The following is a 15,758-nucleotide window of genomic DNA, read 5'->3' on the forward strand; positions in this document are numbered from 1 at the left end:
ATAGGCCTCGTTGTGAAAGACACAGGCTAAGGCACGCCTGTGCTGGGATAATCAGTCTCTCTTTTGTCTCATGATAAGCTGAGAGCCTAACCTTCACCCAAAGAGCACATCATTTCCCCTCTGTGAGACTTAATGAGACATTAGCCATACTAACAAATGGTGGACGAGAAAGTGAAAGTGACTTTCCAGGTAAAGGCCGTTTGCCTGACCATAATCAGTCCCCAAGTGCAGCTAAAAGATGGAAACAACTCTGAGTCTCCGTCTCAACAGCTTGCTGTGGCTTTTATGACGGGCCTCCCAGGGCCCATCGAATGGCATGTAATGTCTTAATATCCCTCAAATAGAACAGGTAATCTGCTTTTGTTGTCGGCTACTCTGCTGTGATACAGAAAGAGCAGTTTGTCCATTTTAGCTTGTGATTCTGTTTAGGTGTAGCACAACACTTTAACAAAAAAAAACTATTGCCTGTCAACCTGGGTATGTATGTAAAGCTTATGGTTTACCTATTGTATCGAGAAAAATTGTTTTTTAGGCGAACCTTCACAAAGCAATACTGTTCACCACTACCCTTTACCAGGAAGCAAGGAAACTGCAATCATTTCAGTCATATTTTAGATCATATCAACATTCATCTGACATTACTGAAACATTGAATCATGCATTAAGTAGTTTTCCTTTTGAGAAATAGAGTGGTTTGGAGATATGGGACTAAAGACACAGTGGTAGATGGATAAAGAAAGGAAGTGACGAGCGAGTGCGTGAAGGGGCCCTGTTCCCCCCGCCGGGCCTCCCAGCTCAATTAGCTCAGCTCATCCCAGCTTTCTGCTGATGGGGAAAATCAGCAACACCACACTGACCATACAGTCCAGGGAGTCTAGCCTGTTAGTGAGTGAATGAGTGAGTCAGTCTGCACATTATGTGTCTGTTCATGTCTCACATGCAGATTTTTTTGCGTTTGTGTACCTTGAGTGTGTGTGTGTGCGCGGATATGTGTGGGCTGTCTCATCTCGGTTAGACTGGAGCCCCACAGTGCTCTCTGTATCAAAACACCTGAACCAATTAGACTACACTCGTGAAAAAAAAAAAAAAAAAATATGCCTAAAGCCATTTACAGTAATGTCACACACAGTCATGCAAAACTTAATAAGGAAAGTTTGTCTGGATTCACTTATTGAGATTAGAGAAATGAACTGGAGGGAGACCAAAACCAAAAAGTCTGAGTTATGGATTACAAGAAAGGTTATATTCCAACACTTTTCTGCCAACAACTCTAGGCCAAGAAACTTCTTTATGTCTAAATAAAACCCACCTTGACTTGAACTCTGTCAGCACTGAAAATTCAGGAAACAGTCACTAACAAAAAAAAAAGCACGTATAAAAACTTTTTCTTTACTTCTTTGGCAATTGAACTCTGAATCGTCCTGAGAACATTTTAGCACGGTGCTGTCCAAACACTGAAGGTACTGTAGGTGGGGTCTGCATGTGAGATGTAGTACATAAATCATTGAGATGGCTCCCAGACGTGCTTTCAGGATGTCCTGAGGAAAAAAAAAAAAAAAGGCCAAGATCTGAAGGAGAAATGCCATTGCTATATGACAGTATTTGGAGGTAGGGGCTGGGACCTTTTCAGAGATGTGATGCACACGCGTGTCTCAAAGGCAAAGTGAGATGGAAATGAGCACTCAGTGTTGCTAAAAAAAAAAAAAAAAAAAAAAAAAAAAAAAACGTGACTGAAATTGCTTGGCCAGCACAACTCAAGGCCAAATCTATTTAATCATGGAATAAGGACAGTTCACAAAAAGGCAGCGTAATATTCCTGCATAAAAACTGCTGCCCGTTCCGCCTCACCTGTGCACGCCTCACAATTTACCTGACAACACAAACTCACCTCATCCGATGCTGTAACTCTTCCCAGAAATGAATAAACCTCTCGCACACACACACACACACGCTCAAGCCTGCCTTAAAATCTAGCCGAGAATGCTGCAGTGCGCCAAGTAACTAGCTAAACAAACAAAGTAAATACGCTGATAATAGCGATGATAACATCCAAGGCGAAATGAAAGGATGAAGGTCAGTAATTGGGAGAAGGTGGGGAGATAGAAGCATGGTGTGGTTTGTTTTTCTCCTGGCAGGGGTCCATCTGGGCGCGTGCGGCGGGCTCCGGGGCGGTGTAGGAGCACGTCTGTGCAGAGGTTAAGAAAAGCAATTAATCGGCAGTGGAGATAATCAAAGGAACCTCCCCCTCCAGACACCTTGGTGGGGGAGGAGGAGAGTTAGAGGGGAGGAGAGAGAAATGGAGAGACAGACAGAGAGGGAGATGGGAAAATACTTGTTTACAGGCACTTCTGGCGTGATCAAAAAGCACAGGGGTTCAGCGTTGCCACCGGGGCCCTCCGTTTCAGGTGGAATTGATAACACTTCAGATGTACAATTCAATGTTTGTGAGAGTACTTTTACCTCCCGGTGAGAAGGCAAGGATTTTTCACAGTCTAAGCTGCATTTCCTTTCATCTCAGATTTTGCAAGGTATCAACAGATTGTCAGTGGTGAGGAAGACATTTTCCCACACATAATCAAAGAATGTAGTCTGAAGTGTCTGCACTCTCCCTGCTATGATGCTGATTCAGACAGCGAGAAGGCTAGAAAACAAGATTCATATCTCTTGAAACTAATATTGTGATTACATGAATTTATCTGTGAAACAAGCACCTCACGGAGACATGATGAAGACTGAAAATGAAAGCTATTCCATCAAAGGGCGCCACTATTCTTCTTTTTCTCTCCCTCTCAACTAACCAGTATGTGCTCGTCAATGTTGTAGAAAGAAAAAAAAAAAAAATCTCCTGTTGGAAAATTTGTACATTAGATTTTCCACATGAATCATTTTATTGGTCCGTGGGGAATCAAAGCTTGTTGCTCCCTCTGGTGGCTCACATCTCCCTTTGGAGTTAGAATAACAGTCCGCTTCTTATGGTTATGATGTGGTCACCAAAACCTGCTTCAGTCTCTGCTAAGAAACCCTGCCCATCTCCTTAACTTTGTGCAACAACTGCACAGTTAAATCTTTAAAAAATGACCGTGGAGACGGAGTTACAGCTACATCTGAGGACGGCATCACACTTGGGCATTGGCATGTCAGTATAAATAAGTACATAGTGCCATGTTGCAATGATGTTGCTGTTTTAATTATTTAAAAAAAACTGTTGTCCATCCCCCCTCCAAGCAACAATAAACCATTGAAAACACTACATTTGAAAACTGAAGCTTCATATTCTATATACACATTACAGTTAGATCTGAGTACAGATTATAAAAGTCATCATCCTCTGTTTTAGTACCCATGTAACCCTTCGAAAAATATCCCACACTGAAACAAGTGGCGGTAAAATATAGCCATAGGATCCGTTTAGAGTGTGTAAACATCTTGCAACACTGGCAGACTGTTAGCAGGTCAGCGGTGAGTAAGTGGCAGCACTTTCACAAAGTCTTGATTAGATAATTACCCATCCATATCTTGGCAATATGTTGCATGGGAACAACATGGTTCTCATTAAACCACCGACAGGCCCTGCTCCTGTGGGTTGCTATCAAAAGCAAGGTGTTCAGCAGGCACACACACACTTGTTGATTAAAAAAAAAAAGATGTGCCAACATGGAAATTAGATATACTCCTTGGGGGTAGTTGTAAGAGGTGGGAGTAGTTCTCGGTACACAGTGCAGGATCATGGACTGAAACCATGTCAAACAGTAAGTGAGTTTCAAGAACATGGATTAGGTATTAAGACTGCTTAATTTCTTCCTGCATTTGTGCCTTTTAATCCTGTTTAGAATGACCACTTCACCTCATATGACATTTCTTATCACCGCTACCAGGCATCTTCAGGAGCTGATACACATGGGCTAAATCAATCCAAAATCAATCACTGCTTCACTATTTGCCACCTATGGAATAAGCTACTTCAAATGTTGTTGATAGTTGTCTAATACAGTTTATTTTTTGACATTACTCAGGTCACGTTAGCTTGCGCTTGTAGGATAATTCGAGTAAATAGGGTCTCATAGCTGTCACTAGTCAGTGAGTACATGGTGATTGGGGATTGTTCTTCTTGAAAAATGACTTAAAACTATTAGGCATCAAAGTAGTTCCTGACTAATTGATTAATTGACTATTTGTTTCAGCTGTAGGTGAGAACTAGGTGTCACTTGCACATCCAGAAGCATAACAGTGTGGTGGGAGAGGCCCAATCGACCAATGACTAACATTTAAAATATGAACTTCTGCTGTCATTCAACACGGAGCACGTCATTCTAAAGTCTCATATTTAAATGTTTTTATCCCTTCCCTCCACTAAACGTTCACATTCAAGCTACTCGCTCATTACTTAGTGAAAAAAAAAAAAAGCGAGGAAGTGAAGTGCCTCGTATGGATCAAATACTGTACATAAGAGCACACACAAAGGGGCTTTCATTTAACCAAGCCACTGAGTGAGTAATAACGCAACTTGAGCCTTGCTGTGATGAAACATGCTGCAGGCAAAAGCAGACACATAAAAAAAAAAAAAAAAAAAAAAAACGCATTAGTCCTCACTGCTTCTGAGAGCACGCTGTGTTACCTACAGCTTTTTAAAAAAAAAAAAAAAAAAAAAAACGTCTTGAATGATAGGCTTCACCCTTTTGAGCCGGACTGCCAAGTGCTGGCACGCTTTTTGTCGAGACAAACTGAATACATTGCTTTTGAAGAGTGGCGAGGGCCGTGCAGGGATTGGAGCCCGGAATTCTAAAAAGACATGCACAAAATGTGTGATGAAACTTTCAGCACCATGGACAGCAGCCCTGGAGTAGCCTGACGAGGAGGGGAGAGGAGAGGAGAGGAGAGGAGAGGAGAGAGGGGGGGTTGAGAAGCAGAGAGCAGAGGAAAATGACAACAGAGATTGGGTAAAATAAGAGGCATTAAGTTCATTTGTTAATTAAGCAAAAGACGTCATCCTCTTCACACCGTGTATTTCGGCTATCCCGGTGTCTGCTCTTCTCAAAAGTGGAAGCACTCACCCCAAAACTGCTTGCACGCACACACGCTCCTGCGGCAAGTACCCAGCTTTTCCAGTTTTTCCTCCGTCTCTGTGTCTTAGGCTGAATAATGCAGGGCCTTTACCCAGCGCTCAAGCATGAGTAGATAATCTGGCCACAAGGACAGGCTGTGTCAACATTTCCCTTTACTCGCTTATTTATTTATTTACCCACCAGCCGTCGGACTTGGGGAGGGCACGGGAGGCAATGTGCATGGCTAACAACACGCTGGCTGAGAGGATGACCTGCTTTCAGAAGGTTTTTTTTGTTTTGTTTTTTTAATATGGAGGGAGTTTTAAGGGGAAGAGTGAAGACTGTAAAACACTGGATTTGGGAGATTACATGCAAGCTTTTTTTTTTTTTTAAGGAGACTGGAATTCTTTTGAACCATCCATATGATACTGAAATATGCAACCAATAATCCAAAATGCTCATCACAGTTTCCCAGGACCCAAGGTAACATTTCAAATTGCTTGTTTTGTCTGCAAACTCAAATACATTCATTTTAAGGTGATATATTACTGAGAAATCCTCACATATGAGAAGCTGGAACAAGAAAACATGAATTAACTGGATATCAAAATCATTGGCGATGTAGTCTGCTGTCAGTCAGTCAACTAAATGTTTCAGCACTACAGAAATGTATAAAATAGAGCTTTAAATCTTGAACCACAATATAACTACTTGTGTCCCAACACTCATGTTCTAATTTTCCTGGTTTACATTGTTCTAATTGAATTGAAAGCATGTTTTTCATTTGCCACAACTTAGAACAATGAAGTAAAGCCGTGGACTTCCCTGTGATTGAGTAGAACACAAAGAACGGACGTGAACAAATCTACACTGCTAAGTCAATTCTGGATTTAAGTGTCGCAAGTTTGTAAATGTGTGGCTCACAATCGACGTGCCAAAAATCCATTTAGCTGCAGAATCGGCTGAGGCTTAACTGTTACACATTTTTAAATGCCATTCACAATGACTTTGCAATTTCTGAATCATGTTTGGGCTGGCTTTTGTTTCCTGTGCCTAAATAACTGTTACAACATGACTCTTAGCACAGCCAGTGGCAAGCTCGGGCTTTAAGAGCCTAATCCTCTTTAATTTGTGATTACTTGTAATTCAAAATGGTAGCCCACTAAACCACGGGAGATTTATTGTTTAAATGTCCTCCTCCACTGTATTGCAAAGTGGAAACTGATAACGGAAATAAATATCCTGTATATATATATCCTGAGCTCTCATGGTGGCATTCAAGTTAAGTGCCATAAAAATCGCTGTACAAATATTTTGGCATCAATCATTGAGCATAAATTGCTAAATAGCTCAGAGCCCTCTTAGCATTCATAGAGAAGGATTTCATTGGCATTCTTGTGGCAGATGACTTGAGCTCACACAAATTAGAATGTGAGAATTAAGAGGGATTTCATACAGTACCATAAAGTGTATTTTAAAGGCAGAACTGATTAAGCTTGAGGAGTAGAGGGGGGGTGGTGGGGTGGTGGTGGGGTGGGGGGGGGGTCTCCAAACAGACAGTGCCGCTCTGATGTGTGAGAGAACAGGCCCAGGATCAAAGTGCTCAGCATCCCGCCTCTCCTCAAGTAAACTCAAAGTTTGAATCAGCTGATTTGAAAACCCCACCTGGCCACCCAGGGGTGACAGGACACAGCGGTATAAAAAAAGAGTGTGTCTTATGATCATCAGTCCACATAATACTGGAATCTCAGTTCACTTCAAAAGGAATGCAAAGTTTGTGTTTGCCTCTAATTTATTGATAGAAATCCTGGCATAAGATTTATTTTGTCTACTAGGTTAATTCATTATTGATCTCAAGGGCGGGATGTTTGAGCCTTTACAGAGAGCTGTATGGAGGTTCAGGAAGGCAACCTCTAAGAAACAAAAAAAAAAAGTAGTTTGGAGACATTGAGGAGGGGGGAGTGTGTGGGGAGGTGAGGGGGGGTCTTAGTCGGCTACTTTTCCGTTTAATTAGAACTGTAATGTCATGCTGTAAAAGTTGTTGGACAGACCTGACTGTAAAACACAAGCAAGGAGGGGAGAGCTGAGCAGGAAGTTCATTAGACTAATTAAAAGAAAATCAAGTTTGTGAAGTTGCCGCTCTCACCTCATGTGCTGACTCACTGAGAACACCCTTTACAACTTATTACCTCTTTTCTTTTTTATCAGAGCTTCTTTTTTTTTTTAATAACAGATAACAGACAGGTTTATTTTTTGCTGAAAGTGATATTAGTGTTATTGGAGAGAGTGGTGTCCTACCTGCTCGTAGCAATTCTCCCAGGTGAGGTTGAGGAGGCAGGAGGAGAACAGCTCATCTTCGGTCCGGGCATAACCGTCCATGGTGTGTGTGCCAGCCGCGTAGCTTCGGGTGGAGGAGTCTGCGCAGTTGTTCTGTTGCAAACGGAGATTTTTTGTATATGTGTGTGTCTTTTATTTAAGTCTTCCCTCGACGAGTCTTCTTCTTCTTTCCACGTCTGTCTCTCTCTCTGCCCCGCTTGCTTCTTCGTCCGGCGCCGTGGTAGCTATCAAACGAACAGCGGCTCGTGTGCTGGCTGCTGCTTTCCCCCCCCCCCCTCCCCTCCCACCCCCCTTTTGTCACGTGGGCGCCTTCCCCCAAAATACAGAGTGGGATGCTTGCGAGTGAGATGGTTCCCAAAGTGGGGTCCGCGGACCCGCCTGAAGGTATCAAGCCAGGGTGAAGAGTGCCCCCAAAAGAATGTGGCATACTTTAGTTTAAAGTCCCCCTCCACTCAAAAATCAACCAATCAATCAATCAACCAATCAATCAATCAACCTTTATTTATACTCAAGAGATCATTGAGGGGTGACCCTCATTTACAATGACATAGTGTTAATTACAAAAGAAAAGAAAAGGAAAACAACAACAAAGAGATGTAGAAAGAGAGAAAAGGCAATACCATAATTAGCTAATAAAAAGTCATTAAAACGCTCAGATTAGGCGAGGTAATTTGATAGATTAAAGATAATTAAATTGTAAAATAAAATACAGTTATGTAAGACAATTGCAAGTAGAGGTTGGGAGGTTTAATATAAAGTTTCTTAACTGTCCAAAAGATATAAATATTGATTTTGAGTTGGTGATGTATTTTGTTCCAGGAATCAGGTGCATTAAAATTAAAAGCAGACCTAACTCATGAAGCAGGAGTCAGTCAGTAGAACAGGTCTGATAGAGACCGTCTGAGTAACAAAGCAATCCGAAAGGTAATATGGTCATTTTCCAATAAGGGCTTTGTAGATAAAAGAAGGATACCAGGAAGTATTCCATCTCTCTTGGAGAGAAAATACAAAGAATACAAAGTAGAAAAAAAATAAAATAAATCTCAAGACAGGGTGACAGACAGAGTCCAGAAGTTTAAGAGTGGAAGAGAACGTGTGTCTGTAGACTGACATGAAAACTGCTTCAACAACCCCTTTCTCTACAAAAAATAAAGTGTTTTTCTTCTTGTTCCCACAGTTGGATGTTTGAGTTTCCTTGTACAGAATGATGTACAGTATGTGCAGAGTTTGACACTAGAAGATTGTTTTCACATTCATCTGCTGAAGGGGGAAGCGTTTCTCTGCGCTCATTGAAAATCCAGTTTGAAAGGGTGTGCCCAGGAGCGGGATTTGTGACATCACAAGCCAGTCCTTGTCCAATATTGAACTTACACGCAGGTGAATTGGTAACTTGAAGCCTCCAGTGCACACACACACATACTGAGAACAGACTTTACAATGAAGTAGGAGACATCTTATATCCAGCAGTTAAACTTTAGATATGAAATATATTTGCATATTCATAGATTCTGGAATTTTTAATAAGGGAGAAGGATGAGATGTCATTTTATGGATTTTATCAAGATAATTGAACTTTTTTTTTTGTGGAAAAACCATATCAGACACAAATTCGCCTATTATTCAAAGCAGAGTGTTTTATGTACATCTTAAAACATGTCTGGAGGGGATCTTTAACTTTTTTTACTCCGTATCTCAATGAGTGGATGTGAAAAAAGGACTGTTGCTGTCATTATTGCTTACAACACTGTTCCTCCTGTAGGCTAATTCAATTCATCTGCTGCCTCCGCTACACCCACAGTTCAATAGCTACACTAGCTGTCCACTTGCTACTCCATATGCTATTACCTGCTGTACACAATGAGCATAATAGTTTACTCCTACGTTGAGATTTCGACACTTAGGTTTCATCTTCATTTTGGCATTCACTGACACCTTCAGTGTTAGGCTATGTGCAATTTAAGCAGCTTTGGCACTTCTGTTTTTTACATCAGAATAACATCTATAATAACTTGTGACTTCACTTAGATTTTAGCCATTTGACATGGAATGACTTGATATCCTCCCCAAGCCCAAAGACAGAAAATGATGTTATAAAATAAGTGTGCAGCAAATAAACTCTCCCTGACAACAGGTATACTTTGAATCAGTTTGACAGCAGCCAATCACTTTGCACAAGTTGGTGGGGAAAGATGCTTCAGGCCAGAGGATTGACAACAGCTAATATCTTGTTTGGTAAAAACCAAAAAATGGATGGCAACATTCAGCTCAGATAGCACAAATGATTTTGTGTCACAGGACGCAAAATGTTTTTAAATGTTAAAGTTTATTTTAAAGTGATAAATACATTTTTGTAAGACACATTCATTATTTCTGTAAAATCACTATACTGTTATTAAAAATGTAAAGGCACATAATAACTTGTTTAGGGCTCAAAACACAAAGTTTTGAATTTTGTTTGGTCTTTTATCATATAGAGAAATATATATATGCAGTATATATAATTCTCTATACCTGTTATTGAATTTAATTCCCTACACACCAATAGTGCACTCACACAGGTGTTTGATTAGACCTCTTCTTATAGCACTGTGCGGAGATGCATATTGTGCTTGATCGACATGTCTCTCACTCTCCTGATAATTTTAATGCACCTGATACCTTTTACACCTTTATCATCTTTATTATTAGTACACAGAGAATGATGACTTCATCTAATTCCCAGCATAGCTCTGCTCAGCTTCAACCTGAGCAGAGGTCTAATTGGCCTCGCTGTGGGTATGCAAGACCTTCAATAAAGATGAAAGTTAAAATGTTACATCTAACTTTACTTCTTTCATTAAGTAAAAAGCTCAGTTTTTATCACTTTTAGAATCTAGACTGAGCTATACCTCATTCTCCCCTCACTATACTTTCTTACAATTTTATCTGTAAAGTGCAATGGTCAGTAATATCATACATTATAATAATTTCATTTACTAGCTGAATAGCTTATTAGGCTATAACTGAAGGTTTGCTGACTACATTTGGCACAATTAACAAACTGCAAATTGAACACATAGTCCCTCACATTGTTGCCTCCATGAGACTGGTGCTTTAATGCAGCTTCAAAATTGCTCCCCAACACGAGCCCTGCTGGTTTTATTGTAGCCATGTTGCCTTCGAGAGGCTGATTTACACCCGAGACATCGGGTGCAGGCAGTAAACTTACTGGTAGGATAGAAAAGCAATTATCTGGAGCCATGACCAGTACAATCTGAGGAATCCCAAATCAAATTGTACACCTAAAGATTTATAAACTAATTTGATCAAAAGTTGGCAAAGAATTACCCACATTACTGGCACGCCGTTCCAATTAGCTTGAACTTCTATAGGATTAAATAGGAGCTGTGCAATACATCTACAGCACAGTATGCATCTGTACATAAACTTACTAAAGCACTACATAGTAGAGCCTTCATTTGTAACAATGTGGCTCATGCATGAGATTTGTATAAGATAAAAGCATCAGCTGCATGTAAATGTTGAAATCAATACGAGTTATTGCAGATGATTAAAAGATATTTGATGCTGATGTAAATATAACTTTTTTTTGCAACATTTTGACATCAACTTTGCCTTTAAATTGTTGCCTTGTTTTGTAGTGTTTGATTGCATTTTAATTGTTCTATTAGTCACATAAAACTAGGAGATGTGAGTGATGATCAAGCCCATTATGATGGAATGTAAATCATGCTTAAAATGAAAAGCCTGTCTGATTAAAGTTGAATTATATTAGTACAGCTTTACATAAAAAAACACTAGTTTGAGAAGATGTGTCAAACATTTGAATAATTGCTAAGCATTGAAGAAAACCTTCTTCCTTCAGAACAAAACTAGTGCAATATGTACTAGAGAATGTGTGTTATCCACGTGCAGCCATGCTGAGCACAGAAAATCTTTTCACTTCTCTGCAAACTGTTACGAGGGGAGCTGCTAGCAGAGCTCATTTGGAGAGCTGTCTTTTAAGCGCACTGTTTATCGTTGACGTGAGACCCGTGCGGTTAGATGGGCCTTTTGTTCATCAGTTTTCTTTGCTGTCCTCCTTGTTTGATCAGACACGTTTGCCACGCATGATCTGCACCCGTTTGAAGTGTGGTCAATTGGCACAGCGCTGTGCGTTTTCTTCTCCTGCAGGAAGTGTCAAGAATACACTGCAGTAGTGAGAGTATAGAAAGACAGAAAATGACAGTGAATGTTCCCTGTAGTGATTGTCTATAACCCAGCTCTCAACCAGCTCATTCTCATGAGCCTTGTTAACAGTGTCAATACTGTAAATTATGTAATGAAAATACATGAAATCGCCTTTGACTAGCCAAAAGGATTGTGATTGGGTTGCATATTTTAATTGAGATGTATTATAGGTTTGAAAAAATGTATGGTAAACCAACTCAGTGCCTTGAAAGAAAGCAAGGCCTGATGTGGAGGTAGGAGGAAAAGAATGATGCAAGCAAAATGAAGAGCGGTTTGTTCTTTAGCCTTATCTGTCACCATCAACCATAATCTGTCCTGTGCTGTAGATTAATTTAAAGATTATGGAGTGTCATACATTTGCACAGCGCAGGGGAGTGCCAAGGCACAAGAGAAATCACAAATCGTATAGCCGGCTTCTTTCTGAATATATGGCACAGTTCAGCTCGTCCGTAGCTACACTTGCGCCTGTATCTTCTTGTGGTCTTTCTCTGATCTGTTTCTTTTTCTGCCCAGTGACCATGAAAGCTTTTCACTGAATCAAATCAACAGCCTGAGATAATTCAGTGTGACAATGTAGCAATTGTGTTAGTGCGATTTTATGTTGGGATACTTCTATCATTCACACGTATCTCATGAAGGCTGCGGGGAGTGAAATTGGGTGAAAGTTCATGGCAAATCTGGCGGCGTTGTGGGAGAAATAAATGAAGTCAAATCAAATATTGTTTCCCTCTGCCTACAGGTAGTGGCCGCACATTGCTGCACAGGTGCCTTCACTAGTCGCGTGATTCATTTCAAACTGGCAGCCCATTTTAAACATGCAGTCTACATGCCACATCTCCCCTACATAACCAATCTATCAAGCCTAACCCGGCGGTACGTGCATATACTCCCATATCACAGAGTAGGCTGGAAAGCAACTGTCATAGATGGCATGATTGAATTGTTCCCTTGCACTGTCACCAGAGGGGCTATTACTTCAAATTAGCATACAAATTCAAACCAGGACAGATGGATTTGTCACATTCCAGTCACCATCTTCCTGGAAGATTGGCTGTGCTTGTGCTGCGCGATGGAGATAAGACACCTGTCTCGGCTCCGATTGGTGGCGGCCCTGGTGGGGGGAAAAGGACCGGTGTGGGATGGGAGGAGGACCGGGTGGGTGGATGGATTTCCTGAAACGCTGAGGTGTTCTGCAATAAACTTCCCCTACCCACAGTCTCAAATGATGATGAGGCACCATCCAGGACTCTGTGGGTGGTAGGAGATTGAGCTGTAGCGAGCTGGTGATTCACACTGTTTGGAAACACGCTGAGCAATACCTGTCTGGTATTTGTTTGTGTTTGCTACTTTTGGTGAGTTACTGTCGAAGGGCCACATAAAACGGACCATAGGATCAGCACATGATGTTGGGTGTGTCAGGAACAGCTGTGAGAGGAAATATACAGTATCTACTTGCGCGACTCAGCTCTGCATATCTTGGTCCTTAAATAACTTTTCAGCTTTGAAAGAGCTACACAATAGGTGAGCAAAAAAATCTCATTCCAACTTTGTCAGAAATTCAACTTGAATAATATCCAAGAATTTCTATGTATGAACATCTGGCCACCAACTACAGAGACATGATTAAGCACAGGGAGTAAGACCGCATGCTCTCGTTGTGTAGCCTCCTATCAGACACTAACAAAATACAACTTGGAGACATAATGATTTTCATTTGTAATTATGGCAGCATGAATCAATGAGAAGTATTGAGCATGAAAAACTGTTCTTACCTCAGGATCAATTCCATATAATTTCCAGATCAGCTCAAACTAATGGGTTTTCTATTGGTTTCACTTTGGAGAGAGACTAATCTCTCTGGCACTATTTTGCGGTTCTGTGTATGTTCTCCAGCAAAAGGCCATCCACTTAAAAACTTGTCTCCCAACAGTCCAAAAATATTAAATCATACATGCTAATTTCCTGACTTAGCATATTACACAATCTGCTGGCTTAATTTAAAACTCCCATAGCAGGTCTAGTATCTCTGCCTGTCTACTTCCAGACACTACAGAGATTGTGGAAAAACGCTTACGGTCTCATTTTTGCCTCCGTCCTTTGGTCAGTGTTATGTATGTACTTTGCCAATTGATGTTAGGTTGAGATGAAGAGCTGAGAAAGGTTACACTGATTTCATGCTGTGCACCTGCACAAAAAGAAATTTGGATTAGAGGCAGTTAAATAAATTGCCTTTTTTAAGGTGATGTAATGATGCTGATAACAAAATGAGGTCTTTGTTTTGCATTTGTCATTGCGCCTACTGCCTTAAGGTATAGCTCAAATTTAGCAGATAAGAGTAATATTAACTATTACTCTTACTATTTCTTTTACATACTTTCAACACTTCCACGCAGAATAGTCTGTTTCAGGGAAGTATAATGATTGGAAAATCCCATTGGAAAAGCACAAAATTCTAAAACATGCCAATTTTACTGTTAGCCACGCTAGCGGCTCTGTTGGTGGCAACGTCAGTCAATTGGTCCAGACTGAAATATCTCAACGGCTATTGGATGCATTGCCATTGGTGCAGATATCCATGGTGCCCAGGGGATGAATCTTAATGACTTTGGTGAACCCCTGTCTTTTCCTCTGGCATCACCATGAATCAGAATTTCGTGGTTTTGAGTTTAATATCTCAACCAGTATTGGATGGACTGCCAGTTCCGTACAGACATACATGATCCCCATAGAATGAATTACTATAGCGTTGGGGATCCTCTGACTTTCATCAGGTCAAAATATTTGTCCAATACTTTCCATTAGCCTCATCTGTACTTTGATTTAGTACTAATTAGCAAATGCATGCTAATATGCTAAACCAGTGGTTCTAAAAGTGGGGTCGAGGGTCCTTGAGGGGGTTCCAGGGGCTCCCCAGCAAAAAGGGGAATAATTTATTTTCACTATAATTCCATCCATAAGTAACACAATGACAGAATGTGTGACTATTTTGGTCATGGGTTTCATACACTTTCTCTGATAAAACATCTAAAGGCAAAAATTTTATCAAATGGGGGTCCATAGTCTAATTCGTATCAGTTTAGGGGTCCTTGACATGAAAAAGGTTTGAGAACCCCTCGACTATGCTAAGATGGTGAACATGGTAAACATTATACCTGCTAAACATAAGCATGTTAGAATTGTTATTGTGAGCATGTTAGCATCCTGATGTTAGCATTTAACTATAAGTGTAATGTGAATACAGCTTCACAGAACTGCCAACGTGGCTGTGGACTCTATCGACATGTCACCAAATCCATATTAAGCACTAAATCTAAACTAAACCTTTTGAATATGTAATGTGTTCACACTGGAAAAATTCAAATGTACTTAAAACAGACAGACTGCATACTAAATATGGGGGATAATGGACCTGCTCTTAGCTGGGGAAAAAATTAAGAATTTTGTGATGAGACGGTTTCAGAAAGATCTTGGAAAACAAAAAAAAGTAGCAGAATTTTAGGTTTCTCTTTGTGAAGTATAATTGGCAACAACATTCAAAGTTGCAGTTTGATTGTTGTTTTGTGTACTTTATGCATACTTACTGCTAAAACTACTCACTATACTGTGTAGAATTGGTATGCAGTATGGGTATGGGACACGCCTCTCATCTTGTTCAAGCATAACTACCCCTTAAATGCACTTCTATGAAGTTGGAAGGTTTGCGAGAGACAGATTTTAAAGGAATGGTCAACAATAAAGAGGCCAAGATATCTTTATTTTTAGTTGCTAGTATGAGTCGAACAAAAAAAAAAGAAAAAAGAAAAAAGCTGGATCCTTCCCATAATGCAACTAAACATGAGACAGAATGAGACGGGAAAGCTTCCAAAATGAAGTTTGTTAGAGCTCATCCAACTTTCTTTGTTGCTACGGAAATTTTATACGTTTGAAGTAGGATGCTAAATGAAGCTTAACCTGACAAGACTGTAATGGGTTGACTATAGTAAAACTGAATTACCATTCAAGTCATGTCACTGAGCAGTATTCTGATTATTCTCTGTATCACTGCAGTGCTTAGGATTCGTGCTTCTCCAAACTGCAAGCTTTACCTTCTACACTGAAGAGGCGCTGACACAAAGCAGTACAGCCAGAACAGGCTCCGGCACAGCAGGG

The 15,758-nt window shown here is 40.5% G+C and overlaps 1 protein-coding gene across 1 annotated transcript in view; it reads right to left on the bottom strand.

Annotated features, from left to right (window-relative positions):
• Positions 1–7,641, bottom strand: part of ppargc1a (peroxisome proliferator-activated receptor gamma, coactivator 1 alpha) — a 277,988-nt gene extending 270,347 nt beyond the window's left edge. Inside the window, exon 1 of the mRNA XM_044340586.1 lies at positions 7,341–7,641. Coding sequence (XP_044196521.1) covers positions 7,341–7,421 — 81 coding nt within the window. The 5' untranslated portion in view covers positions 7,422–7,641. The remainder of the gene's footprint in view (positions 1–7,340) is intronic.
• Between the last annotated feature and the right edge of the window lie 8,117 nt (positions 7,642–15,758).

Source organism: Thunnus albacares, chromosome 22 (genome assembly GCF_914725855.1).
Source record: "Thunnus albacares chromosome 22, fThuAlb1.1, whole genome shotgun sequence".
In the NCBI taxonomy this organism is placed as follows: Eukaryota; Metazoa; Chordata; class Actinopteri; order Scombriformes; family Scombridae; genus Thunnus; species Thunnus albacares.